We start from the raw sequence: 26236 nt of genomic DNA on the forward strand, positions 1-26236 counted from the left end.
AATATTTAACTTTTCCTCTACAATAACCAGCAGAATAATAGGGAAGCCTGGAGGAACAGGAACCAAGGATGGATGGAGGAAGCTAGGAAGCTGGAGCCAGCCTCAAGGGTCTAGAGAGCGAGCCAATAACACCACTTCCAGAACGGCTGCCATGCCGCCTCTACTGGATTCAGGATGCAGTCGGGAGGCGGGGCAGGAGGCGGGGCTGCGGCAGGTGCCACTCCACCCCTTTGAACGGGCTTTAGGACCTGGTGTAGCACGGAATGTGGCTTGGAGGCGGGCTAGGGGAGGCCGTCGCTCATATCTGACGTCATCCGGACGCGCTAGCGGAAGTGAGGACTCCAACAGCTGCGGACGAACATTTCTCTTTCCTCTCAGCTTGCTCGGACCATGGCGGCCTCGGCCCAGCAGCCTAATCAGCCTGGCGGCGGGAAGCGCAAAAGCAAGGCTCAGTATGTGTTGGCCAAGCGGGCTCGGCGCTGCGACGCCGGCGGGCCCCGTCAGCTAGAGCCCGGGCTGCAAGGCATCCTCATCACCTGCAACATGAACGAGCGCAAGTGCGTGGAAGAGGCCTACAGCCTGCTCAACGAATATGGCGACGACATGTATGGGCCAGAAAAGGTACCGGTCCTGGGGTTGGTGGGCGGGCTGGCGGGCCTTGCAGGAGGAGGGAATGCTGGAAGGTTAGCTGCGGGTTTAGGCCTGCTCGCCTCAGGTAGTCGGCGTAACGGCTGGAGGGGCGTGGCCTAGCCTGCGTTTCCGCCCCTAGCCCTGAGAGGCTCTCAGATTTTGGCGCTGTTTTGTGCTCGAAGTTCTTGCACCTCTTCTTTCCATCATTAGTCACGGTAGCTTCCATTACTTTTATTTTTGTGAGACAGTCTCGTCTTGTTGCCTAGGCTGGAGTGCATTGGCGCGATCATAGCTTAGGGCAGTCTCGACTTCCGAGGTTCAAGCGATTCTCCTGCCTCAGCCTACAGAGTAGCTGGGACTGCAGGTGCGCACCACCACTCTTGGCTAATTTTTATAGATAAGGGGGTTTCACTATTTTGCCCAAGATAGTCCTAAACCCTACACTCCAGCGATTCTCCCATCTCTGCCTCTCAAAGTGCTGGGATTACAGGCATGAGCCACCGCGCCCGGCCTGGCTCCCACTTAGGGAGTTCTCGTCGAGGGCCAGGCGTGTGCTGAAACTCTTTCAGAAACAGGCTTCTCATGACAGCCTAGTAAAGTTGGTAGCAATAATGTGTTTGTCTGAAGCAATAATATCGCTGAAATAATAGGTTTATTAATAATGTTAGTTATTGCACTTAAATTACATTTTAGAAAGGACAATCTTTTTTTAAACCAGTATTATCTAAAGTCTCACTGGTTGGAAGTGGTATTACTGGCCTAGAATCTGGACCAAAACACACATACACACTGTGAAGGATTAAATGAAGAAGGGTAATACAGAGGGAATTTGAATTGACGGCTCATTCTTTACTATCTCGGGGATTCGGACATGGGTGCACTATTTGATGTTGGTAAGTTAGATAAAAAAGAATAAGACTGGCTAGCGAATGGCTTATGTACATAAAGTACAAACTGGTATATCATGAAAGTTTCTGTAAATGTATACAATTACTGTGCTAGACTGGCAATTTCATTGGGCACTGGGGGACAGGGAACTGGGCAACAAGTATATGTCCTGTCTATGCTGGTACTGTAAGCAAATTCTTTTTTTTTTTTTTTTTGGAAGCAGTCTTGCTCTGTCACCCAAGCTGGAGGCTGGAGTACAGTGACATGATCTTTCTCACTGCAGCCTCCACCTCCCGGGCTTAAGCGATTTTCCTGCCTCAGCCCCCGAGTAGCAGGGAATATGGGCATGTGCCACCACGCCTAATTTTTTGTATTTTTTCGTAGAGACAGTTTCTCAGGCCATGTTGTCCAGGCTGGTCTCAAATTCCTAGGCTCAAGGAATCTGCCCACTTCTGCCTCCCAGAGTCCTGGGATTACAGGCGTGAGCCACCATGCTTGGCCAAAATTACTGAACAATGTATTTCTATGCCTTGTTCCTTAATAAAACAAGATTAAGGATTTTTAATTCCACAAGTATTTGGTGTAATCTTAGCAAAAGGACAGTGTCATATCAGGCATACAGATATCTGGTGAAGGTGTCTAGGTACACCCTGAAATGATTTATCTGACCACATTTCTCTCTGTCTCAAACTGACAAGATGCTTTTGAAAACATTTTCAAATGTGACATACCATAGTCTAAGGGAACTCCCTCTTGCTCCACATTTTCTTTTTGTTTGTTTTGAGACAGTCTTGCTCTGTCACCCAGGCTGGAGTGCAGTGGTGCAAATCTCAGCTCACTGCAACATCTGCCTTCTGGGTTCAAACAATTATCCTGCCTCAGCCTCCTGAGTAGTTGGCATTGCAGGCGTGCACCACCATGCCCAGCTAATTTTTGTACTTTTAGTACAGGTGGGGTTTCACCATGTTGGCAAGGCTGCTCTTGAACTCTTGACCTCAGGTGATGCACCTGCGTCAGCCTCCCCAAGTGCTGGGATTACATGCATGAGCCACTGATTCTGGCTTTGCTCCACATTTTGAAGGGAGTGGTGTCTGAGTCTCGTAATAAAAAACTTTATTATCAATACTGAGTCAGCTGGCCATGGTGGCTCACCTAAGGAGTCCAAGACCAGCCTGACCAACTTGGAGAAACCCCATCTCTACTAAAAATACAAAAATTAGCTGGGCATGGTGGCATACACCTGTAATCACAGCTACTCTGGAAGCTGAGGCAGGAGAATTGCTTGAACCCAGGAGGTGGAGGTTGCAGTGAGCCGAGATTGCACCATTGCACTCCAGCCTGGGCGACAAAGCGAGACTCCATCTTATAAATAAATAAATACTGAGCCACCTGCCACCAGGGATTTCACACTAATAGTTACTGATAGTGTTTAAATGTGAGCTGTTGTGTCATTTCTGCTCATTAGTTTTATTTAAACAGCTTACAGACAAGGATCAGCAGCCTTCTGGAAGTGAGGAAGAAGATGATGATGTGGAGGCTGCCCTAAAGAAAGAAGTTGGTGATATTAAGGCATCTACAGAGATGAGGCTAAGAAGATTCCAGTCAGTGGAAAGTGGAGCAAATAACGTCGTCTTCATCAGGACACTTGGAATAGGTGTGATGAATACTTGTCAAGATTATTGATTTCATAACATTTGGGTATCTTCCTGTCTCAGAGAATAAATACTGCTTACAAAATGGCTTCTTGGGCATGACTCAATTAATCATTTGATGGCAGCTTCTGTACATGGTATTAACAGTAGGCCTGTGGAGAGGTAGAATGGGGTGGTGGACATAGCATTAGCTTAGGAGTGGAAACCTGGCTTTCCTCCTTCCTTTGTATCTAACTTAAGGTAGAACTAGAGTGCTTGTTCTGTTTAATGGGGGCAGCTGCTACTCAGCTCCAGCCAATTGTTGCTCTTGGAAATGCAGGACCAGATGTTCCAGTTTCTCAAAAGAATTTGGAAGTCTGGAGTTTTTTGAAAGTGGTCAACTAATTTAAAAATTTTTGTAGCAGCCCCAAATAGACTTGTATGTAGGCAGGTTGCAGCCTGAGTACTGCTGCCTCTTCATGATCTTGTGTCCAACATGGTTCTGGGATTTCTCCTGTGTCTGAGGTTTAGACTTCTGTGCTAACTTAGCTAATGGATTGATTACATCTTTTTAAGTGACTCACAGATTTTTTTTTTTTTGTAAAAAAGTATGTACTGTTTAATGTACTCTTGATAGTTGTTAAAGGAAAATAACAGCTTGGTGTTACGGTTGGAAAAGTCAGGACATCACAAAAATGTTAACAGTCTACCTAAATAGTCGTTTCTAGTGAAAGCAGTAATAATGAAAACTTAAAATATTAGACACATTATAGTACATATTAGGCACTGAAGAAACGTTAGTTGAAAAAAATGACTAGGTAGATTCATTTAAGATTCATTACGAGAATTTCTTTTTCTGTCAACTTATTGCCAGTGAAAATTCATTTTAGAGTTCAGTGTTTAAGATGTCTGAGAAATCATCTTCTTGTTTGTTAACTTTTTTCTTTTTCCTTCAGAACCTGAGAAATTGGTGCATCATATTCTCCAGGATATGTACAAAACCAAGAAGAAGAAGACTCGAGTTATTCTACGAATGTTACCCATCTCTGGCACATGCAAGGCTTTTTTAGAAGATATGAAAAAATATGCAGAAACATTTTTGGAACCCTGGTTTAAAGCTCCGAACAAAGGGACATTTCAGATTGTGTACAAATCTCGAAATAACAGTCACATGAATAGAGAAGAAGTTATCAGAGAATTGGCAGGTATGTTTCTCTCATGATTTTTCCATTAAGTATTCAATGGTAAATACTTGTCCTTGGGTTTTTTAAGAATTTTTCTTTTTGAAGATTTAGGGCTTACTTTTTTGAATGTAGAACAAATATATTAAAATGTTTTAAAAATAATATTAAATCAACTGATTTCAATATGTTGGATATTAGATTTCTGGTAGTTAAAGTCTTTTTTAACTTGAAATTTTTTTGGGGAAAAAAGTATTATTAAATGTCTTAGAGTTTTATTTGTATTTATTTATCGTAAGTGTTCAGAGTATGTGAAATCCACATAGAGGAGTGGATTAGTGTATGTCATGTTTTAACAAGAAACAGAGCCAAAAGATTTTTTCTATCAAATTTAATGGTATCCTCCTCAGCTATGTGTTTTCCTGTTTTTACAGGAATAGTGGGCACCCTCAATTCAGAAAATAAAGTGAATCTCACCAATCCACAGTACACGGTGGTAGTAGAAATCATCAAAGCTGTCTGTTGCCTGAGTGTTGTGAAAGATTACATGTTGTTTAGAAAATACAATCTCCAGGAGGTGGTGAAGAGCCCTAAGGATCCATCACAGCTTAACTCAAAGCAGGGAAATGGTAAAGAAACTAAATTGGAATCTGCTGACAAATCAGATCAAAACAACATAGCAGAAGGAAAAAATAACCAGCAGGTACCACAGAATACTGAGGAGCTGGGGCAGAAAAAACCAACATCTAATCCCCAGGTAGTGAATAAGGGAGGAGGCAAACCTGAACTTGCAAGTCAAACCACAGAAGGATCCAAGTCAAATGAAAATGACCTCTCATAGGAGGTCATTTGGTGTTAAGGTGGGTTTTCCAACTGGGGTTTTGTGAGATGTTGCTGGGGTTCCACCTGAAATTGTGACTAAAAACAGTTTCTTATTTGTGTGCTGTGTTATGCTCTTCTCACGGTAGTGAACAATGATTGTGCAGCCCTGTTAACAGTTTTGTTAGGGATCTTTCAGCCCTTCTGGTTTTATGTATGGGCACACCCATGTGCTGCTATTGCAAAGAGGGGAGGATGGGAGAAAGGGGATGTTGGCCTCTCCCAGTCTCCTCTTATGTAGCTGACATGGGAGTGAAGTGACTGTGAAGTAGAAAATCAGAAGGAAGTTTTCATTCTAAGGAAAGAGTTTTTACATGCCACAGCTCAGCTGTCCTCCTGCCACCTTGTTGTAAACACTGCAAAAATGTGGATCATGTAGGTTAGAAGTGAATTGTTTAGTGAAGTTTTTGGACTTTGGTGATTTTCTTATTTGGTTATGTATGTTTTTATATTTTATTAACATTGGTATGTAACAAAGCTGACAGTCCAGTGCTGCATTTCTGGAAGGCAAGATGTGAGAAAGAAGAGAACCTTTTTAGGCACAGAGCTACAGACATTTCTGAAAAAGTTGTTGATGGATTTCAGTCTTCTGAGTATACTTCAGTATACTAGTGCAACAAGGGACACAAAGAAATTCTGTCTTTATAACGAAAGCTGCTTCTCAAGGGTTTTGTATGGATTCAGTCCAAGCTGTCCTGTCCCGTTGTGCATTGTCTGTGGCATACAACATAGAAAACTAGCAGTTGTAACTATAAATCACAGCCACTTGAGAAGAAAGGATATTCATTATTTTCAAATGGCTTTTGGATTATCAAAACAGTAAGGCTTTTGTTCAGAAACCACATTTAGTCAAAAGGTTTAGGAGGCAAATTATTTAGTAGCATAACTTAGGAAAGGAAAATATGCATAGTTGGTGAGAATCTAATAATACTAAAATGCTGGGGCAAAACGCAGTACAAAATTGAAAAGACATTATTCTCAGTAAGTTGATTTACTGATGCTATCTCATGTGATACTAAAAAGATTTTATGTCATTAACTGGAAAGGAGCAGCTTCTCTATCCAGGATGATGAGTCAACAGGTTTCACTAATATTTGTCATGCTGTAGCATTTGTAAGATTTGTAAATAATGAAATTCAAATAAAACTTCTTCTATTGTTAGGAGCCTGCCAAAACAAAGGCCAGTATATGATGTTGTGACATCATATCTGATAACCAGAAGTCTGTTATCTGCATTCCTGGTGCCCCATCAGTGGTTGTTTCCATAAGTCATTTTGCATTATTTAAAAAAAAAAAAGTCCTGATGTTGACGTTATAGCATACTGCTTTCTTCCCAGAGATGCTGATACCAAAAACTTGAAGATAGTGATGTTCTGAATAATGCTGCAAAACTGGTTACCTGTATCCAAGACCCATTTATGCAGAAATGTTAAAAAAAACACCCAAAACAAAAACCTGGACAAACAGCACGTAAACTTCCTGCACCGTACAGACATCCAGTGGCTTATCAGAGGAAGAGTTCGTTACAGGATATTTGAATTGAAAGGTGAATGCCAGAGTACTTACAAGGAAACAGCTTTTGCTGAGTGCTTTGGAAATGAAAAATGACTGCAGGAAGTAGCTTATTTAGTAGACATTTTTCATCATATGAACAAATGAACAAGTCTCCTGAAAGGTTCAGGGGAAAAATTCTTTCTTAAAGTGACAAGAGTCTTAGATCTAAAAGGAAACTGACTTGCCACCTTGCCAGAGGAATTCTTGAAATGTTTCTGTAGTCACTTGGACTTGAAAATGAAGAGTGCAACTCTTAAATCTTGCTATAACCCACCTGGAGGAACCACAAAACCCAGTTAAATAGCATTTTCTCTCCTTTTCCCAGCACTAGTATATAACTGCATATGAAGAACCTTTTCTCTAAATCTGCTCAGCTTGAAATTTTGTCTCGGATGGAAGAGAATGAACACAGCCCTAGTCGGACAGTCCCAGGTTTCTGTGAAATAAGAGGGTTCTTCAACTTAGTGCTCACACATACAATGAGGGTTCCCTGCAGGGGTTTCCTGAATTTGAAAGTGTTTTCAAGGCCTGTTTTTGGGTAAAGCAATTGAAAAAGGCAGACACCAACAAAGTCTGCAAAATAAACTGTCCAGATTAAGGATATTAAGGAGCTGTAAAGTTAGCTTGTGGAAATAGGCTTATCCTTAAGTTTTAAAAAGTTAGGAAGTATTAAAAATGTTAGGCTTCCTGCACAAGTGGCTATGTTTATTTAATGGCTAGTGAACATGGGAATATATTTTTATCCTCCTAACCAGTGGTTCTGTTTGGTAAACCAGACTAGAATGATTTGAGAGGGGCAAAGATAAGGTAGGACTTTCCTTCTATAGCTTTACATATTTAGAATGTTAATGATGTTGAAGTTACCTTGAAAGGATTGATAAGAGGATTCCTTTTTTTTTTTTTAAATGCCCATTCCCCACCTTGAGGATTCTTAATATCATTTAGGAGACTAGGGAGGATAGGATTTTGGTGCCTTCTTCAGCAGACTTGCTTCAAGACAAAGATCTTTTATTTTGATAGTGCAAGACAAAAGGACTTGGGAAAAAATTGGCCATATGCAGCTCTGTGGAACTAAGTTGTTTTTGCTTTGTGAAAGCTGCTACTCTATGGAAAGATTTTTATTTTATAGTTTGTTTTTAATTGCCTTTTATATTTATGTGTATTTGGTAAGGCTCAGTAGTTACACAGGCAGTTCTTTCCCGGCTACAAAATCCTGTGCTCAGTGGTAACCTGAACTCATTAAAAGATTTGTTTTCAGGTTTATCAACTGTTTATTTTCACTGACATTTGAACATGTTATTTTTACAAATGATGAGGTTCCAGGGTAGGAAGTAAGTGCTTTTTATTCCCCTTTAGTTTATTTCTTTTTAAAAAATTATGTCAGTTAAAAACAAAAAAACTGCAGTCTGTGGTTTATAAAACTTGTTTAGCTCCATAGAGGAAAGAGTGTTAAACTTTGTATTTTAAAATATGCTTATCTAAGGTTAAACATGGTTTTCCAATGTTATTTTTTACTTGTATTTTGCTTTTGGTACGGCCAAATATCGAGCTTGCTTTTTATAATTCCTGATATTTTCAGAAAAATGAAAATAAATTTGATCCCTACAAATTGGTGTTCTGTAATTTTTCTTCCTTTCTGCTTCTTAGTAAATCTCTTTATAGTGTATATATATGTATATTATAAAAGATGTTTATATGTCAGATTATAAAGTCATGGACATGATCCTAAAAAAGATAAAAATATAAATATATTAATTACCCTCAAATAATGAATACTCCTAAATCCAAGTTTCAGGTATTTTACAGTTAATTTGCTCCAAAATGAGGTACAGTAATACAGTATGTAATTTCCTTAAATTCACTTACTGAGTTTTGAATTATTTGTACTCTTTTTTTTTTTTTTTTTTTTTGAGATGGAGTTTCGCTCTTGTTACCCAGGCTGGAGTGCAATGGCGCGATCTCGGCTCACCGCAACCTCCGCCTCTTGGGTTCAGGCAATTCTCCTGTCTCAGCCTCCTGGTAGCTGGGATTACAGGCACGTGCCACCATGCCCAGCTGATTTTTTGTATTTTTAGTAGAGACGGGATTTCACCATGTTGACCGGGATGGTCTCGATCTGTTGACCTCGTGATCCACCTGCCTCGGCCTCCCAAAGTGCTGGGATTACAGGCTTGAGCCACCACGCCCGGCCTATTTGTACTCATTTTAACAGTATTTTAATGTCTTGAAGTTTGGTCTTATAAAGATGTTAAGCAGAAGAAATGGTCTTGAACATTTCTCTTAGGATGTATCTTTATTTTGAATTAATCAGGCACAAAAATGAAATAAAGATTCATTGTGTACTTTTTCTAAGTAATCATTTGATTCCTGTTATCTTAAACACTATATCATATTAATTTAAACACATTATCAATACCTTTGTCAGTTTGCTTCTTAGAACAACTTTCATCCATATATTTTTAGACTTTTATTTACTTGAAATTTTTTAGCTAAGTAGAAAACAAAACTTAAACAAAAAATGTCAACAAAACAAAAACTTCGAGGATTTTAAACATTTTTAAGAGTAGTCACTGAATTATCAGGAACAAATAATGAGGTAAAGCAATCATGTTACTACTTAACCCTTTAGTTTTCTTATCAAGCTGTTTGTCCCCATTCTTGGTCTCTTAAAACATTGTGTTTGATTTTCCCAGTGATTGTCTTTGGGAGTTCTTGAACAAATTCCACCTAATTGATAGAGAAATGTTAAGAGACACTTGATTCCATCCTTCCAGTTGTCAGTGCAATAGGAGACAGCTTGCCTGAAATGCTGAGACTGAATTTTAAAGTTGAGATTATCTTAGCCTAAACTCATTGAATCTCATGGACACCAGAAACTGGTCTGTTTATATAGGAAGGGTGACAGTGTAGCTCCACCTTACAGGTTTTTAGTGCCAATTCACTTAAATGCTTGGCAACAAGAAAGTAATAATCCCTTTACCCTATTGCTTTCCCATAGTTCACACTAGTCCTAGGTCTATACTGTTCCTGGAAAATGGAGACTACACCTAAATGTAGAAAGAACACTTCTTGTGTTCAGAGCTGGATCCTGCAGATTTTGAGGAAGAGTTTTTAGGGCTAATTAGGAATATATACAGATTTCTCGTCTGTCCTGAGTTGACTGTAAAAATCCTCTTTCTGTTCTGTGAAAGAGACTACTACTGTATTTTAAAATGCACTCAAATAGCCTTTCTGAAAGTGAAGGTCATTGATTTAGTGAATTTAATGGAGAAAATGTGAGTAGTTCTTATGTTGATATCAACTACCTTTTGACTGAAATGCTAGCTGAAATAGAAATCTCATGCAGAGGATCAGTCACTATCAACCAATTCCACTGTTAGAAGGAAACTACAAGGCCATCTTCATGTCTTTATATAGATTTGTTCTTAAATCCTTCTTTGAAGATTTCAGGAAAGATTCCATGGTTTCTTTGGATATTATCTTTTTTCTGAACATTAATTTGAATTTATAGGGGTATTAGGGCCAAGAGTCCTGGGATAGATGAGTCAAGTGCTGTCCCTAAACACAAGGCACTTGGCAATTCTTGGCTACTGTGCTTTTGTCATACAGAATGGGACAAATTAGTTCTAGAAAGATTCTTAGTAGTGATTCAGTATTGCAGAGTTGATTAAAAGCTCTAGTTTATCATGTATTTGTACTGTTGTAACAAAACATTTTAAAGTTCTTAGGGCTAAAAACAAAAAAAGGTATCTTCTACTTGTATAATGAGCTACTATAAAGTCAAAATCCAGTAAAATCTACATTCTATCTTAGACCCTAGTTTGGTAACATCCGAACTTTACTTTTGGGCAAAATACTTATCTTGCAGATACCTTGTGGGAAACTGGCCACAATTTTCTATTTTCCTTGTTTATGTGAGAAAATGTATTCTGAGTTCCATGACAGTTGTCCATTCAGTGAAATCTGCTGCCTATTCAGTGAAATCTGCATATTTGTAAGGTGCAGTTGTTTTTTTACATGGTCCTGAAACTCAAGAGTTAATTTCTCTGGGTTGTAGGACTTAAAGGGTAGAGCTAAGAACAAGAGCTTTCACTACCTGCAACAGAAAAGTTAATTTATCTTGCTCTATTTGTTTTTCAGACACATCAAGAATCTGCAACCAGTGCTTACTGCAACATAGGTACTTACTATTTGTTAATAGCAGTTTGAATGATGGCTGCAAATGCCAGAGATTGCCTCTGAACAAAGCTTGGATACAATTACCAAGTGAGGTTTTGAGAATAATTCCAGGTAAATGGTTTGTGAGTGTGAGGAGTGCAGCAGTTGAAGAAAGCTTAAGTTTTATTTACAGGTCACACATGTATTTAGCATTTCAGACGGATCCCATTTATAATTCAGGCAGTCCTTGGTTGACAGATGACCACTTACTTACTCCATTGAACCTATACCATTAGAAGCATGGAACAGGCAGACAAATGGAGCTCCCAGAGAATATGTGGTTTCAAGGGAGTTGGAAGAATGTCAGTGGAGGAAGGACTCTGTATCCTGAGAGATCAGATCTCAGGAAGGGGCCGAGCATGGTGGCTTACACCTATAATCCCAAAACATTGGGACTCCAAGGTAGAAGGATAGCTGAGCCCAGGAGTTCGAAACAAGCCTGGTCAACATAGTGAGACCCATCTCTACAAAGACTAAAAAGAAAAATTGGGCCAGGGTGCAGTGGTACACACCTGTTGTCCTAGTGACTCAGGAGGCTGAGGTGGGAGGATCGCTTGAATCCAGCAGTTTGAGTTTGTTGTGAACTATAAGTGCACCACTGGAATCTTGCTTTTGCCTGAGTGACAGAGCAAGTCTCCATCTCAAAAAACCCCCAAAACAAAAAACCTGTCAGGAAGGGTTGATCTATCTCTACAAGGTCGTTTTTGCCTCATATTGTTTGCTTCTTTTTGTAATACTGTTTAAAACCACCAATTAGATAATTACTGAGGTTAGCAAGTATAATTTATATTATTTATTGTTCATACATCGATTATAATTGGTGGTTACTTCTGCTGTTGAGCTGAAATCATTTATATTGAGAGAATGAGGGCATGGTGGCAGGAGGAAACTATTTTTGAGAATGGAATAAATGGGGAGTGGAGGGAGTACAGGAGATAAGAGTAGGGGACCCATAGTGTCACTGCAGAGGCTCACTGATGTGTGAGAGGGAGGTACCGATGGGGGAGGATGCCGACAGACAAACTGTTTTGAAATTTTGTCACTTGCTCTATCTGTAGGAAACTTCCATGAGGAAAGGAAATTAGGAAAATAGGGCTTCTTCCTAGAATTAAGACTATTATTGTCATTGCCAGCATTTCCTTTCCATTGGTCTGAAACAGGCTCATGAGACTTGTTTGGGAAACTGGCCACAATTTTTTATTTGCCTTGTTTATGTGAGAAAATGTATTCTGAGTTCCATGACAGTTGTCCATTCAGTGAAATCTGCTGCCTATTCAGTGAAATATGCATATGCTTATACAGTATCTGTTCCCTCTTTTTAGAAACTAGTATAGTTTTTCTATGAAGTATTACCCTAACTTCTGTCTGATGGGATTGATACCAACCCTTACCTTCAATGATAGACATATGATTCAAGTCTGACCGATCAGCATATACCATTCCCTGAAAACCACATTGGTGAGAGATGTGATCTAAGGTAGGCAAATGCAATCCTGAGAGTTACTTGAAATGACTGAAAACATGAAAACAGCTCTGTCCTTTTTGGAGGGGTGGAGGGTTGCTAACCTGTTTAAGTCTGGAGATGCTTGCTATCAAGTAGGAAGAACCTGCTCAAATGGAGCCAGCATAAAGAACAGCAGAACTAAAAATGGAGAGACTGAGTCTTGCCAACCTCAGATGAACCCTTGAACACTTGTCACTTATATGAGCCAAATGTCTTTTTTTTTTTTAAACTTAAGGAGTTTGAGTTGAGTTTCTGTCACTTGCCTTCAAAAGAATCCTAATAGCTGCCTTTTGGGACATAATTTATTATAAAGTTGGTTGCCTGGTTTATATTTTGGCCAAGTGAGAATTCAGTGACCACTTTTGTTTCAACCTTTACCGTGGTCAAATGGACAGAACTTGAAAATATAAAGTTGCTACTTTAATTCATGACAACCACTTACCTCTGCGGATTGGATCTGGACTACTGGCAACAGCCGATTCGATAACCGCGGGGTGCTCAGCGAGTGCACTCTCCACTTCAAATGGCCTAATACGGTATCTGAAAAGGTTTTCTTTCTTTTTTTTTTTTTTTTTGAGTCAGAGTTTCACTCTTGTTACCCAGGCTGGAGTGCAATGGCGCGATCTCGGCTCACCACAACCTGGGTTTAGGCAATTCTCCTGCCTCAGCCTCCTGGGTAGCTGGGATTACAGGCACGTGCCACCATGCCCAGCTAATTTTTTGTATTTTTAGTAGAGACGGGGTTTCACCATGTTGACCAGGATGGTCTCGATCTCTTGACCTCGTGATCTACCCGTCTCGGCCTCCCAAAGTGCTGGGATTACAGGCTTGAGCCACCGCACCCTGCTGGTACCTGAAAAGGAAAAGAAGCCTTTGGTCACTACATCTTCCAAATAGGAGATCCTTGCCTCTTAAGAGTGGCAAATGTACAAACCTATCATCAGCTCTGCCGACAAGCCAGAAATACCCATCGCTGTCCATCATCCCTCTGTCTCCAGTAATGTAAAAATCTCCTCTTAATGTGGCGGCAGTTTTCTCTGGATTGTTCTAGGAATCAAAGATGACATTTGGGGATTGGTTTGGTCAGAAAAGAGGTGGGTATGGCACTCATTGACAAGTACATTGCACATTGTACTTCCAGAAGAAATTATTTATTTTATATTTTGAGACAGAGTCTCTTTCTGTTGCCCATGCTGAAGTGCAATGGCTTGATCATAGCTCACTGCAGCTTCAACCTTCCAAGCCGTAGCATTCCTGTCACCTTAGCTTCCTGAGTAGCTGGGACCACAGACATGTACCACCACACCTGGCTCATTTGTTTTATGTTTTTGTAGAGATGGGATCCTGCTATATTTCCCAGCTGGTCTCAAACTCTTGGGCTCAAGCCACCTTCCCACCTCAGCCTCCTGAAATGTTGTGGTTATAGGTGTGAGCCACTGTCTCTGGCTGGAAATTAATTTTTTAAAAAGGTAGTTCCTAGTATAAAATATAAAAGTTCCCAAAAAGTGTTATAAAAGCCCCTCTTCTACCTCTAGCACCCCCAACTCCACCCCCATCCCACACTGTTCAGTTTTCCTTTCTGAGGATAACCACTCAACCAGTTCGTTACATTTGGAATTTCATCTTTACAGTACTTGGGTGAGAGGTGATAGTCTTCCCATGTTATAGCTGACAAAATAAATTTTGTTGCTTGCTCAAGGTTACATAGCAAGACATGGTGGAAATGAAATTTGGACCCAGGTCTGTATTAAGGCATGACTAGCACTTTCTGTCCTTATACCACATATTCAGAGAAGAAGCAGAAGGGCCATTAGACTTTAGTCTGAGGGCAATTTCCCCTTCTTTGCCAGGTGGTAGAACACTGCCATTTTCATCTATAATCTAGAATGAAAGAAACAGTTGATGTTCGTAAAATATTCTTTTCGCAAAATGAAAGCAGGTTGTGAATAGTTGTACAGTGAACAGCAGAAAACTGCAAAATGTTCTTTCTGCTGTATTGAACCTGTCAGATATTTTCTCAACCTACCTGGACATCATACTTCAGCATTCTTTTCCCTGTTGAGCCTGGTTTAATTTTTTGTCTGTCACCTCTCAAAGGGCTCAAAATGTGGAGTGACTGGATCTTATATGTTTCCTGAATGAGCCCTTTAAAACTAGTTTTGTTGGAGGTTCTCTGTAGGGCCACTGCATATCACAGGGGGTCAGTGCCCCAAACACTCTTACTTGGCCCCATTCATCCAGGAGCACCTTGCAACTGGGAGGGGCAAAATGCCTTTTCTCTTTGGAGCTAAAGGAGCTCAGTTTCTTGTTTATTTGTGAAAAGGACAATTCAGTTCTTCATTCAACTGTGCAGACAAACCAATTGAGCTTTATTTTGGTGGGGGGAAACAATGGAGAAGATGCTTTAGAATGCACTTCCAAACTAGAAACCAAATGAAGTGCTTGAAAGGAGGTTGTTTTCCTTACATTTAGAAAAAGACAATGGAGAGGACCCTTTAGAATGCACCTCTGAACTAGAAGAATTAGGATCCTAAACAACGTCCTAGGAGAAAAAAATCGAGCTCAATAAACCAGGGACCAACAATAAAATGAATATCTGGGGCTCAGGAGGACCTACAAGTTCCACTGGAGGAGACGCTCAAAGTCATGGAGGCTTTCAACAGGACCCTGCTGGTACCTTAGCTCCAAGTTCAGGTAACTCTTTTAGCATTCTGAGTCTTTTCTGAGGCCCCACATGTTTGGATGCCAAGTTATTGTTGACAAAAAGAATCAAACTCTGTAAAATATATGAAGAGATTTGTTCTGAGCGAAATATGAGTAACCAATTACCTATGACACAGCCCTCAGGAGATCCTGAGAATGTGGTACCAAAGGTGGTCAGCCCACAACATGGTTTTATACACTTGAGAAAGGTATAAGACATCAATACATGTAAGATGTATACTGGTTTGGTCTAGAAAGGTGGAACGACTGCAAGCAGGAGTTTCCAACTCATAGGTAGATCCAAAAATTTTCTGACTGGAAATTGGTTGAATGATTTGTTATTGTCTAAAGATTTAGAATTAAAGGAATGTCTGAATAAGTTAAGGGGTTGTTAGGCCAGGTGCCATGGCTCATGCCTCTAATTCCAGCACATTGGGAAGCCGAGGCAGGCAGATCACTTGAGGCTGGGAGTTTGACACCATCCTAGCCAACATGGCAAAACTTCATCTCTACTAAAAATACAAAAATTAGCCAGATGTGGTGGCGCATGCCTGTAATCCCAGCTCCTTGGGAGGCTGAGACATGAGAATCAGTTGAACTTGGAAGGTAGAGGTTGCGGTGAGCCAAAATTTTGTCACTGCACTTTAGACTGGGCAACAGAGCAAGACTATGTCAAAAAAAAAAGTGTTGTGGAAACCAATGTTTTATTATGCAGATGAAGCTTCCAGGTAGCAGGCTTCACAGATAACAGATTGTAAATGTTTCTTATCAGACTTAAGGTCTGTTGAGGTTAATCCTGGAGGGTATAGTGAGGCATGTCTGACCCTATCTTTCAGGTTAAACTCCAGAGTGTCCTGGTCTAGGAGGAAGTCCATTCTGATGATTGGGGAGAGCTTTAGAATTTTTTTTTTGGCTTACACCTGCTATCTGTCATGTGATGCTCTACTAGAGTCATGCTGAAATTTGGTCTTACTCCTCCAAAAAGTCTCTTTTGTTGGTCTTAAGATCTCTGTTTTAATGTTAATGCTGATGAGTTGTGCCTGAATTCCACAGAGGGGAGGGTATAGTGAGGAATGTCCAACCTCCACTTCCCATCATGGCCAAAACTAGTTCTTTGGATTAACTTTGGAAAGCCTTTGGCTGAGAGAAGGGATCCTTTCAGATGGTTCAGAGGTTTGAATTTTACTTTTGGGTTACATTCTCCCTCTTCTGATCCAAATTTGCCAGAGGCAACATCAGTGACCACCAAACTGTTATTTTATCCCATAGCATTGTTGGGATGGCGTTACTGCCTACCCTGTGTCAATTTTGCTCCCCGGTGAGATCACCAATGACCAATGGACTTAGAGCCAAAAGACTTATGGCCAATTTAAATGCTTTAGGACATAGGGGAATGGAGGTGGGCAGGCATTTATCAAAACTTAAAAATTTTTAAGCAATGTAAAAGCTAAGAAACAAAAAGAGACGAGGTTACAAAACTGATGAATTTCTATGTGTTGAGCTTCTGCAATCTTGATTTTAATTACAGACTTGTAGCAATTAGCTATACAAAATGTAAGCACGGTTAAACCTTTTTAGGCTAAGGAATTTAGAAACTTTTGCTGTACCTCAATACTTCTTGCAGACTTTTATTTTTTATTTTATTTTATTTTTTTTTTGAGACTGAGTTTCGCTCTCGTTACCCAGGCTGGAGTGCAATGGCGCGATCTCGGCTCACCGCAACCTCCGCCTCCTGGGTTCAGGCAATTCTCCTGCCTCAGCCTCCTGAGTAGCTGGGATTACAGGCACGCACCACCATGCCCAGCTAATTTTTTGTATTTTTAGTAGAGACGGGGTTTCACCATGTTGACCAGGATGGTCTCGATCTCTTGACCTACTGATCCACCTGTCTCAGCCTCCCAAAGTGCTGGGATTACAGGCTTGAGCCACCGCGCCCGGCCTCTTGCAGACTTTTAAACACTTTGTCCTAAATGGCTAATAAAAAATTTTATATGTCTATCTGCATAAGTCTCATAACTAGGAGCACTATACCCAGGAGCCTTCATCACTAGGTATCTGGATATCCTCTCAGTAATTTTCTTTTAATTCTATGGGAAGCAGGAAATTCTGTATGGTCTGAACGGATGGAAAGGTGTCACATGTATTTTACCAGCTGTTTAGGCATCTATGTGCCAATCTTACTTGAAGCATCTGAACTAATTCTGTCCCTCAAAATTGACTCTTGTAATGTCATATGCCCACCTCTTCTGTCACTCCCTTGGCCTAGAGGGAGGTTGCTTGTATAGTTTTAGCAACAGGGAATTGGCAGTGAAAAACAGATGAGACCCAGTGGGATTCCAAATGAGGGAGATTTTCAGGCTTTGGCAAATCATCTCTAGTCTTCAGAATATCATGATTCTGGTTTTCTCAGAAGTAAAACAATAAGCAATAAATAATATTAATAATTTGACAATCAAAAGAGAATATGTGCATCCGAACAGAAAAATGACCCTATTAGGATGCCAACTAAAAACATTATGTAGAAAATTATAACCTGGTTCATCTTTAGAGGTGATATGGTTTGGCTGGGTCCCCACCAAAATCTCATCTTGAATTGTAGTTCCCGTATGTCATCGGAGGAACACAGTGGGAGATAATTGAATCATGGGGGCAGTTTTCCCCTTGCTATTCTCATGATAGTGAGTTACCATGATACCTGTTTATTATTATTATTATTATTATTATTGGGGCATTTCCCCCTTTTGCTTGGCACTTCTTCCTGCCACCACGTGAAGTAGGTTGTGTTTGCTTCTCCTTCCAGCATGATCACAATGTTACTGAGGTTTCTCCTTCCCCCTCCCACACCCCCCCACAGTTTAACTGTGAGTTGATTAAATTTCTTTTCTTTATGAATTACCAAGTCTCATGCAGTTCATTATAGCTGTCAGAACAGAATAATATAAGGTAATTATTGTAATTAAGAAATAATTTATGATTCAATATGTACTCAAAACCAGTGGAATTAAATAAATGAAGAAAAAGAGAGGAAAGTGAAAAAAAAAAAAAGCAAAGTCAAGACTGGAATCTAAATACAGCTTGTTATGGTTTTTCTTTGAAACATGTTTTTTCTCTAGCCCTCTTTTCTACTGAAGAGAAAGTGTAGCAAGATCAGTTTGTGTGCAAAATAAGTTTTAGGCTTATTATAACCTGGCCTGATTATTTGTAAAAGTGCAGCAACAATAACAAATTGGCCATATAGGCTTGTTTCAAGTTAGCTTTGCTGGAACTTTACCTAAAATACGTTATTCTAGTCAAAGCCTTAGTAATAAAACCAGTGTCTCCAAGTGCATTCCATTTCAAAAGAAAGGGTTTTACTAAACTGTTGCAAATAACTATATTGCCATAAAATCAGAATACTCAGGAATAGTCTCTAAATTTTGGACTACTTAGAATCATAAATTTTTCTCACAAAAAGTACTTTACCCAATTGCTCTAGGCAATAAGTAACTCAAAAGAAAAAGATTTACTTGATTCTTTTTAACCAAAGCAGCATCTTCCAAACAGGATGTCCCCTTTTCACCTTAGAACTGTCATCCATAAGCCAAGCAGCTCTTGTCAGATGACAGCTGTTTATTAGACACTGTAAAATCTAGCAGCTCCTTACATAGTTAGAATCAATCCTAGGGGAAAAAGAAGCTCCCTACTCATATCTTCTCCTTGCATTCCTCAGGTAGCAAGATCCTATATGAACCACTTGTTTTATCATGGAGCTCTTTTGACCACCACCATTTTTATTAGTATAGGGGTAGCTTCAGTTAACATTTCATAGCAAGGCAGTAAATACCCATCAAACAGAAATTCTGTGGTCCAAAATCTTAGTAGTTGTCCTTGGAAAGTGTTTACAGGCTTTTGCCATAAGCCCCAATAAATGCTTCACAAAGGATTATCAAGTGAAGTATTTCTCCCAACCAATACTCCGGTTTCTATCCTGTATTCTGTGGCCTCAGGCAATCTTCCTAGTTCCTATTAGTGTGTCCAATAAACATTTCTTAAAGGGCAGATTTACATGCCTTCAGTTTTATAGTATTAGGTAGGGGAAACATCCCCTAGTCAGATACAATATCCATTTTCGTAAGACATCTAAGTAAGAAAGTCACAGATAATGTTACATAAAGCCTGTTTAAATATCTCAAATTTCATAGTCCTTTCAACCCTTAGATTTGTATGTACTGGTTCCGGGGATATTTTTTCTCTTACCACTAGACCATTTTACTTTCTCTGGTGAAAAAAAAGTTCCAAGCAAGGAGTTGAATGAAGGTACTCAGGCCCTTTTGTAAATCTTTATCCTAACTTGCATCAACATTGCCTCAAACAATGTCAACTTTCTCATTATAATCTTTGCCTTTTAAATTTTCTTATTTTTCTTACATTTCTGCAGTTTGGGACAACTGCAGAAAACTGATGTGGGTCCCGTTAATGTTGGGGGACTGGCAGAGGCTCCCTTCGTTCTACTTCACCTTTGACACTGTTGTAAAGACCTTTCTTTTAACCCTATCCATTTTCATATTATTTCATCTTTGAATAACTATCTAAAGATTTCCATGCTTCTGGGATTAGTCTTTTGACTGTTTTGCTGCAAGACCTAAGAGGGACAGCAAATTTGATAAGGCTTCTCAAATCATTGTTTGCCGTTACACTGTACCTGCTAGTTTTATTTATTTATATATTTTAAAAATTTCTTTTATTTCTTCAAACATTCTCCTGTCCAAACCCACTGGTTTTAATAGTTACTTGGTTTTGCCCTTCCTCCACATTGAGTATCTTTTCGGTAATTACAGGTCTCAGAGGTACTTTCTGTTGCCCTGGTTTAATTTTTTTTTTGGAGAGGAGTAGCTTTGAAGCTACTGGCCCAGCTGAGACAGACCCATATCTGAGCTTGATTAAGCTTTAAGGCCAAACACAGCATTCTCTTTTACTTTCATTTTAGCTATTACAGATAACAATAACCAAGAGATGAGATATTTTGCTTTTTTAAAAATTAATTTGCTGGCCGGGTGCGGTGGCTCAAACCTGTAATCCCAGCACTTTGGGAGGCTGAGACGGGTGGATCACTAGGTCAAGAGATCGAGACCATCCTGGTCAACATGGTGAAACCCCGTCTCTACTAAAAATACAAAAAATTAGCTGGGCATGGTGGTGCGTGCCTGTAATCCCAGCTACTCAGGAGGCTGAGGCAGGAGAATTGCCTGAACCCAGGAGGCGGAGGTTGCGGTGAGCCGAGATCGCGCCATTGCACTCCAGCCTGGGTAACAAGAGCGAAACTCCGTCTCAAAAAAAAAAAAAAAAAAAAAATTAATTTGCTTTTCCTTATTAGTTTGCATTTCCTTATGTATCCAGTAAACCAACTCACTGGGAGTATGGTCTGTTTCTAAATTCTACTGGTAACTTCTACCTTTAGTAAGTAAATGCAGCCCAGCTGAAGCTTTATGTTGTAGGTGATCATATGATCACCCAGGAGTCAAAGGTTTTTCATTTCTTATCCTTTCATTTTTCTCTTTGTCCATTTAGTTTTAGTTATATAATTTTTTATTTTATTTTAAAGTGACCCTCAAATAGTCTCTAAAGTAGAAAAAATTACATTTTCTTTAGCAAACGCCAGATTCTCATGTTATTATAACCTTATCAAAAACACATCTTACTTTTCTACTATGGTAGGAGGCAAGATTTGACTTCAGAGATGGGGATCAGACACTGGATCAATTTGAGGACTAGCTAAAATGGGGACAGGATAGAAGGAGCTTTCCATAATACATGCACACCAATATGCCATGTCAGTTTACCGTTTTCATGACAATACCTAGAGTTACTGCCCCTTTCCATGGCAATGATTTGACGATCCAAAAGTTATCACTCATCCTAGAAATTTCTGCATAAACCACTCCTTAATTTACATGTAATTAAAAGTAAGTATAAATATTCCTGCAAAACTCCCCTGAGCTGCTACTCAGCCTACATCCTATGGGGTAGCCCTGCTCTGCAGGTGCAGTCCCAGAGCTGTAACATTGCTAGAGATGTCCCACTGCTGCTTCAATAAAGCTGTTTGCTTTTATTCTTCCCCGACTGTCCCTTGAATTCTTTCCTGGGTGAAGTTAAGAACCCTTGTGGGCTCAGCCCCAATTTAGCATTCACTTGCCCTGCAGCACTATTGTTCTGACTCTTAGTAATCAAAATTTTTACTGAAAAACCTAGAATTATTTAATTTAATAAGACATGGCTTTAATATTTTAAACTTACTGGATAGAATTTTGAGATTAAATTTGCCAAATCAATCTTACTAAAGATTTAAATCTGTTAAGTACTTACTATTCTTTAGGCCAGTTGATTAGAGCTCTTTCTTATAATTGGTAGTAGCATATCATTTCTACATGATGCATATATACACATAGACATAACAAACACAGACAGAGGTAGGTCCTGTAAGATTTTCCATTTGCTTGTTTTAAAACATTCTTTTCCTTATTTTAGACTATTTCTTTTTTTTTCTAAAAGGTTGCGGGAGTCAACAAAAGTTGAAGGAGAGAGTTACCATCCCAAGCCCTCTGTAAAAAAAGGTAGAAAGAGCTGAAGCATTGGGGTACATCAGAAGAACTTCAGAGATATCAGTCTGAAAAATTTCAGAAAGGAAGAGATTATGGAATTTAAAAATGAGAAAGTTCTTGCAAGTTCATTAAGAGTAAATTAATATCATGAGAAAGTGCTATTCTAACCAAATTTTTAGTTTCCTATTAGTGCACTTTTAATTTCAAAGTCTAATTTCTAGAAGGATTGTTATGATTTAATTTTTTTAAAATTCTTTTTATTGCATTTTAGGTTTTGGGGTACATTTGAAGAACATGCAAGATTGTTGCATAGGTACACACATGGCAGTGTGATTTGCTTTCTTCCTCTCTATCACCTATATTTGGCATTTCTATGTTATCTCTCCCCAATTCCCCACCCCCCATTATCCCTCTCTTATTTCCCCACGACAGACCCCAGTGTGTGATGCTCCCCTCCCTGCATCCATGTGTTCTCATTGTTCAACACCCGCCTATGAGTGAGAACATGCGGTGTTTGATTTTCTGTTCTTGTGTCAGCTTGCTGAGAATGAGGTCTCCAGGTTCATCCTTGTCCCTACAAAGGACACAAACTCATCATTTTTGATGGCTGCATAATATTCCATGGTGTATATGTGCCACATTTTCCCTGTCCAGTCTATCATCGATGGGCATTTGGGTTGGTTCCAGGTCTTTGCTATTGTAAACAGTGCTGCAGTGAACATTCGTGTGCATGTGTCCTTATAGTAGAACGATTTATAATCCTTTGGATATATACCCAGTAATGAGATTGCTGGGTCAAATGGAATTTCTATTTCTAGGTCCATGAGGAATTGCCACACTGTCTTCCACAATGGTTGAACTAATTTACTCTCCCACCAACTGTGTAAAAGTGTTCCTATTTCACCACATCCTCTCCAGCATCTGTTGTCTCCAGATTTTTTAATGATCGCCATTCTAACTGGCGTGAGATGTTATCTCAATTTAGTTTTGATTTGCATTTCTCTAAGGATCAGTGATGATGAGAATTTTTTCATTATGTTTGTTGGCCTCATGTATGTCTTCTTTTGTAAAGTGTCTGTTCATATCCTTCACCCACTTTTGAATGGGCTTGTTTGTTTTTTCCCTGTAAATCTGTTTTAGTTCTTTGTAGATTCTGGATATCAGCCCTTTGTCAGATGGGTAGATTGCAAAACTTTTTTCCCATTCTGTTGGTTGCCGATTCACTCTAATGACTGTTTCTTTTGCTATGCAGTAGCTGTGGAGTTTGATTAGGTCCCACTTGTCTATTTTGGCTTTTATTGCCAATGCTTTTGGTGTTTTGGTCATGAAGTCCTTGCCTACACCTATATCCTGAATGGTTTTGCCTAGAGTTTCTTCTAGGGTTTTTATGGTGTTAGGTCTTATGTTTAAGTCTTTAATCCATCTGGAGTTAATTTTAGTGTAAGGTGTCAGGAAGGAGTCCAGTTTCTGCTTTCTGCACATGGCTAGCCAGTTTTCCCAACACCATTTATTAAACAGGGAATCCTTTCCCCATTGCTTGTTTTTGTCAGGTTTGTCAAAGATCGGATGGTTGTAGATGTGTTGTGTTGCCTCCGAGGCCTCTGTTCTATTCCATTGGTCTATATCTCTGTTTTGGTACCAGTACCATGCTGTTTTGATTAGTGTAGCCTTGTAGTATAGTTTGAAGTCCGGTAGTGTGATGCCTCCCACTTTATTCTTTTTGCTTAGAATTGACTTGGCTTTGCAGGCTCTCTTTTGGTTCCATATGAAGTTTAAGGTGTTTTTTTCCAGTTCTTTGAAGAAGTTCATTGGTAGCTTGATGGGGATAGCGTTGAATCTGTAAATTACTTTGGGCAGGATGTCCATTTTCACGATATTGATTTTTCCTAACCATGAACATGGAATGTTTCTCCATCTGTTTGTGTCCTCTCTTATTTCATTGAGCAGTGGTTTGTAGTTCCTTGTTAGTTGTATTTCCTTGTTAGTTGTATTGTAGTTCCTTTACGTTCCTTGTTAGTTGTATTCCTAGGTATTTTATTATCTTGCTAGCAATTGTGAATGGCAGTTTGTTCTTGATTTGGCTCTCTTTAAGGCTGTTGTTGGTGTATAGGAATACTTGTGATGTTTGCACATTGATTTTGTATCCTGAGACTTTGCTGAATTTGTGCATCAGTTTCAGGAGATTTTGGGCTCAGACAATGGGGTCTTCTAGATATACAATCATGTCGTCTGCAAATAGAGACAATTTGACTTCCTCCTTTCCTGTTTGGATACCATTTATTTCTTTTTCTTGCCTGATTGCTATGGCTAGAACTTCCAATAATATATTGAATAGGAGTGGTGAGAGAGGGCATCCTTGTCTAGTGCCAGGTTTCAAAGGGAATGCTTCCAGTTTTTTGCTCATTTCAGTAGGATATTGGCTGTTGGTTTGTCATAAATAGCTTTTATTATTTTGAGATATGTTCTATCAATGCCTACCTTATTGAGGGTTTTTAGCATAAAGAGCTGTTAAATTTTGTCAAAGGCCTTCTCTGCATCAATTGAGATAATCATGTGGTTTTTGTCTTTGGTTTTGTTTATGTGGTGAATTACATTTATAGACTTGTGTATGTTGAACCAGCCTTGCATCCCTGGGATGAAGCCTACTTGAACATGGTGGATAAGCTTTTTGATGTGCTGTTGCAGTTGGCTTGCTTGGTAAATCTTCTTCCATTCCTTTACTTTGAGCCTTTATGTATCCTTGCATGTAAGATGGGTTTCCTGGATACAGCATACTGATGGGTTTTGGCTTTTTATCCAATTTCCCAGTCTGTGTTTTTTGATTGGGGCATTTAGTCCATTTACATTTAGGGTTAACATTGTTATGTGTGAATTTGATCCTGCCATTTTGATGCTAGCTGGCTGTTTTGCCTGTTAGTTGATGCAGTTTCTTCATTGTGTTGATGCTCTTTACCATTTGGTATGTTTTTGGAGTGGCTTGTACTGGTTGTTCTTTTCTATGTTTAGTGCCTCTTTCAGGAGCTCTTGTAAAGCAGGCCTGATGGTGATGAAATCTCTGAGTAATTTCTTGTTCGTAAAGGATTTTATTTTTCCTTCACTTATGAAGCTGAGTTCGGCTGGATATGAAATTCTGGGTTGATTTTTCTTTTCTTTAAGGATGTTGAATATTGGCCCCCATTCTCTTCTGGCTTGTAGGGTTTCTGCTGAGAGATCTGCTGTGAGTCTGATGGGCTTCCCTTTGTGGGTAACCCGACCTTTCTCTCTGGCTGCCCTTAGCATTTTCTCCTTCATTTCAACCCTGGTGAATCTGACGATTATGTGCCTTGGGGTTGCTCTTCTTGAAGAATATCTTTGTGGTGTTCTCTATATTTCTTGTACTTGAATATTGGCCTGCCTTGCTAGGTTGGGGAAGTTTTCCTGGATAATATCCTGAAGAGTATTTTCCAGCTTGGATTCATTCTCTCTGTCACATTCAGGTACACCTATGAAACGTAGATTAGGTCTTTTCACATAATCCCATATTTCTTGGAGACTTTGTTCATTCCTTTTTGCCCTTTCTTCTCTAATCTTGCCTTCTTGTTTTATTTCATTGAGCTGATCTTTGACCTCTGATATCCTTTCTTGTGCTTGGTCAATTCGGCTGTTGAAACTTTTGTATGCTTTGCGAAGTTCTCGTATTGTGTTTTTCAGCTCCATCAATTCACTTATATTCCTCTCTAAGTTGTTTATTCTTGTTAGCATTTTATCAAATATTTTTTCAAGGTTCTTTGTTTCTTTGCATTGGTTTAGAACAAGTTCTTTTAGCTCACGAAAGTTTCTTATTACCCACCTTCTGAAGCCTGAGGCTGTCAATTCATCACACTCATTCTCCATCCAGTCTTGTTCCCTTGCTGGTGAGGAGTTGTGATCCCTTGCAGGAAGAGAGGCATTCTGGTTTCAGGTGTTTTCATCCTTTTTGCACTGGTTTCTTCCCATCTTTGTGAATTTATCCACCTGTCATCTTTGTAGTTGTTGACTTTCAGATTGGGTCTCTGAGTGGACATCCAGTTTGTTGATGATGAAGTTATTTCTTTCTGTTTCTTAGTTTTCCTTCTAACAGTCAGGCCCCTCTGCTGTAGGACTGCTGAGGTCCACTCCAGGCCCTGCTTGCCTGGGATCACCTGCAGTGGCTGCAGAACACTAAGGGTTACTGCAAGTTTCTTCTTCTGCTATCTTTGTCCCAGAAGGATACCTGTCAGATGTCAGTCTGAGCTCTCCTTTCTGGGGTGACTCTTTGGATATACGGGGATCAGGGAGCTTCTTGAGGAGACAGTCTGTCCTTTATAGGAGCTCATGTGCTGAGCTGTGAGCGCCATTGTTCATTCAGAGCTTCTGGGCAGTTAGTTTACGTCTGCTGCAGCAGAACTCATAAATGCCTTTTTTCCCCCCAGGTGCTCTGTCCCAAGGATTTAGGGCTTTATTTATAAGTTT

General features: G+C 39.7%; 2 protein-coding genes across 9 annotated transcripts in view; both read left to right on the top strand.

The window, feature by feature from the left end:
• Positions 1–320: 320 nt before the first annotated feature.
• Positions 321–12458, top strand: THUMPD1 (THUMP domain 1 NAT10 acetyltransferase adaptor). Of its 4 annotated transcripts, XR_012512763.1 has the most exons (6): positions 321–621; positions 2998–3172; positions 4106–4354; positions 4765–5190; positions 10904–10943; positions 12304–12458. XR_012512763.1 is itself a non-coding variant. In XM_074381973.1 (5 exons), exons 1-4 carry the CDS (start codon positions 391–393, stop codon positions 5169–5171), a joined length of 1062 nt encoding a protein of 353 aa, XP_074238074.1. In that variant the 5' UTR covers positions 321–390; the 3' UTR covers positions 5172–5190; positions 10904–12458. The 4 variants fall into 4 exon arrangements, 3 of the variants coding, with proteins under 3 accessions (XP_074238074.1, XP_039334409.1, XP_003930203.1); XM_074381973.1 differs by having other exon boundaries at positions 10904–12458; XM_039478475.2 differs by lacking the exon at positions 12304–12458 and having other exon boundaries at positions 6547–10943.
• Positions 10899–26236, top strand: part of PDILT (protein disulfide isomerase like, testis expressed) — a 158120-nt gene continuing 142782 nt past the window's right edge. For 2 of the 5 annotated variants that reach the window (XM_074381963.1, XM_074381962.1), the window contains exon 1: positions 12548–15179. The gene's annotated coding sequence lies outside the window, so the exon portion shown is untranslated. Of the gene's footprint in view, positions 10944–10963; positions 11054–12372; positions 12459–12547; positions 15180–26236 lie in introns of those variants that run through there. The other 3 variants (XM_074381965.1, XM_074381964.1, XM_074381959.1) reach the window with 3 other exon arrangements.

Source organism: Saimiri boliviensis, chromosome 12 (genome assembly GCF_048565385.1).
Source record: "Saimiri boliviensis isolate mSaiBol1 chromosome 12, mSaiBol1.pri, whole genome shotgun sequence".
In the NCBI taxonomy this organism is placed as follows: Eukaryota; Metazoa; Chordata; class Mammalia; order Primates; family Cebidae; genus Saimiri; species Saimiri boliviensis.

Excerpts from the sequence above, each read along its gene's own strand:
- THUMPD1 (XM_074381973.1), top strand. The coding sequence starts at position 391 with ATGGCGGCCTCGGCCCAGCAGCCTAATCAGCCTGGCGGCGGGAAGCGC. Across the intron at positions 3,173-4,105 it reads CATCAGGACACTTGGAATAG|AACCTGAGAAATTGGTGCAT; the intron begins GTGTGATGAATA and ends TTTTTCCTTCAG. Across the intron at positions 4,355-4,764 it reads AGTTATCAGAGAATTGGCAG|GAATAGTGGGCACCCTCAAT; the intron begins GTATGTTTCTCT and ends CTGTTTTTACAG.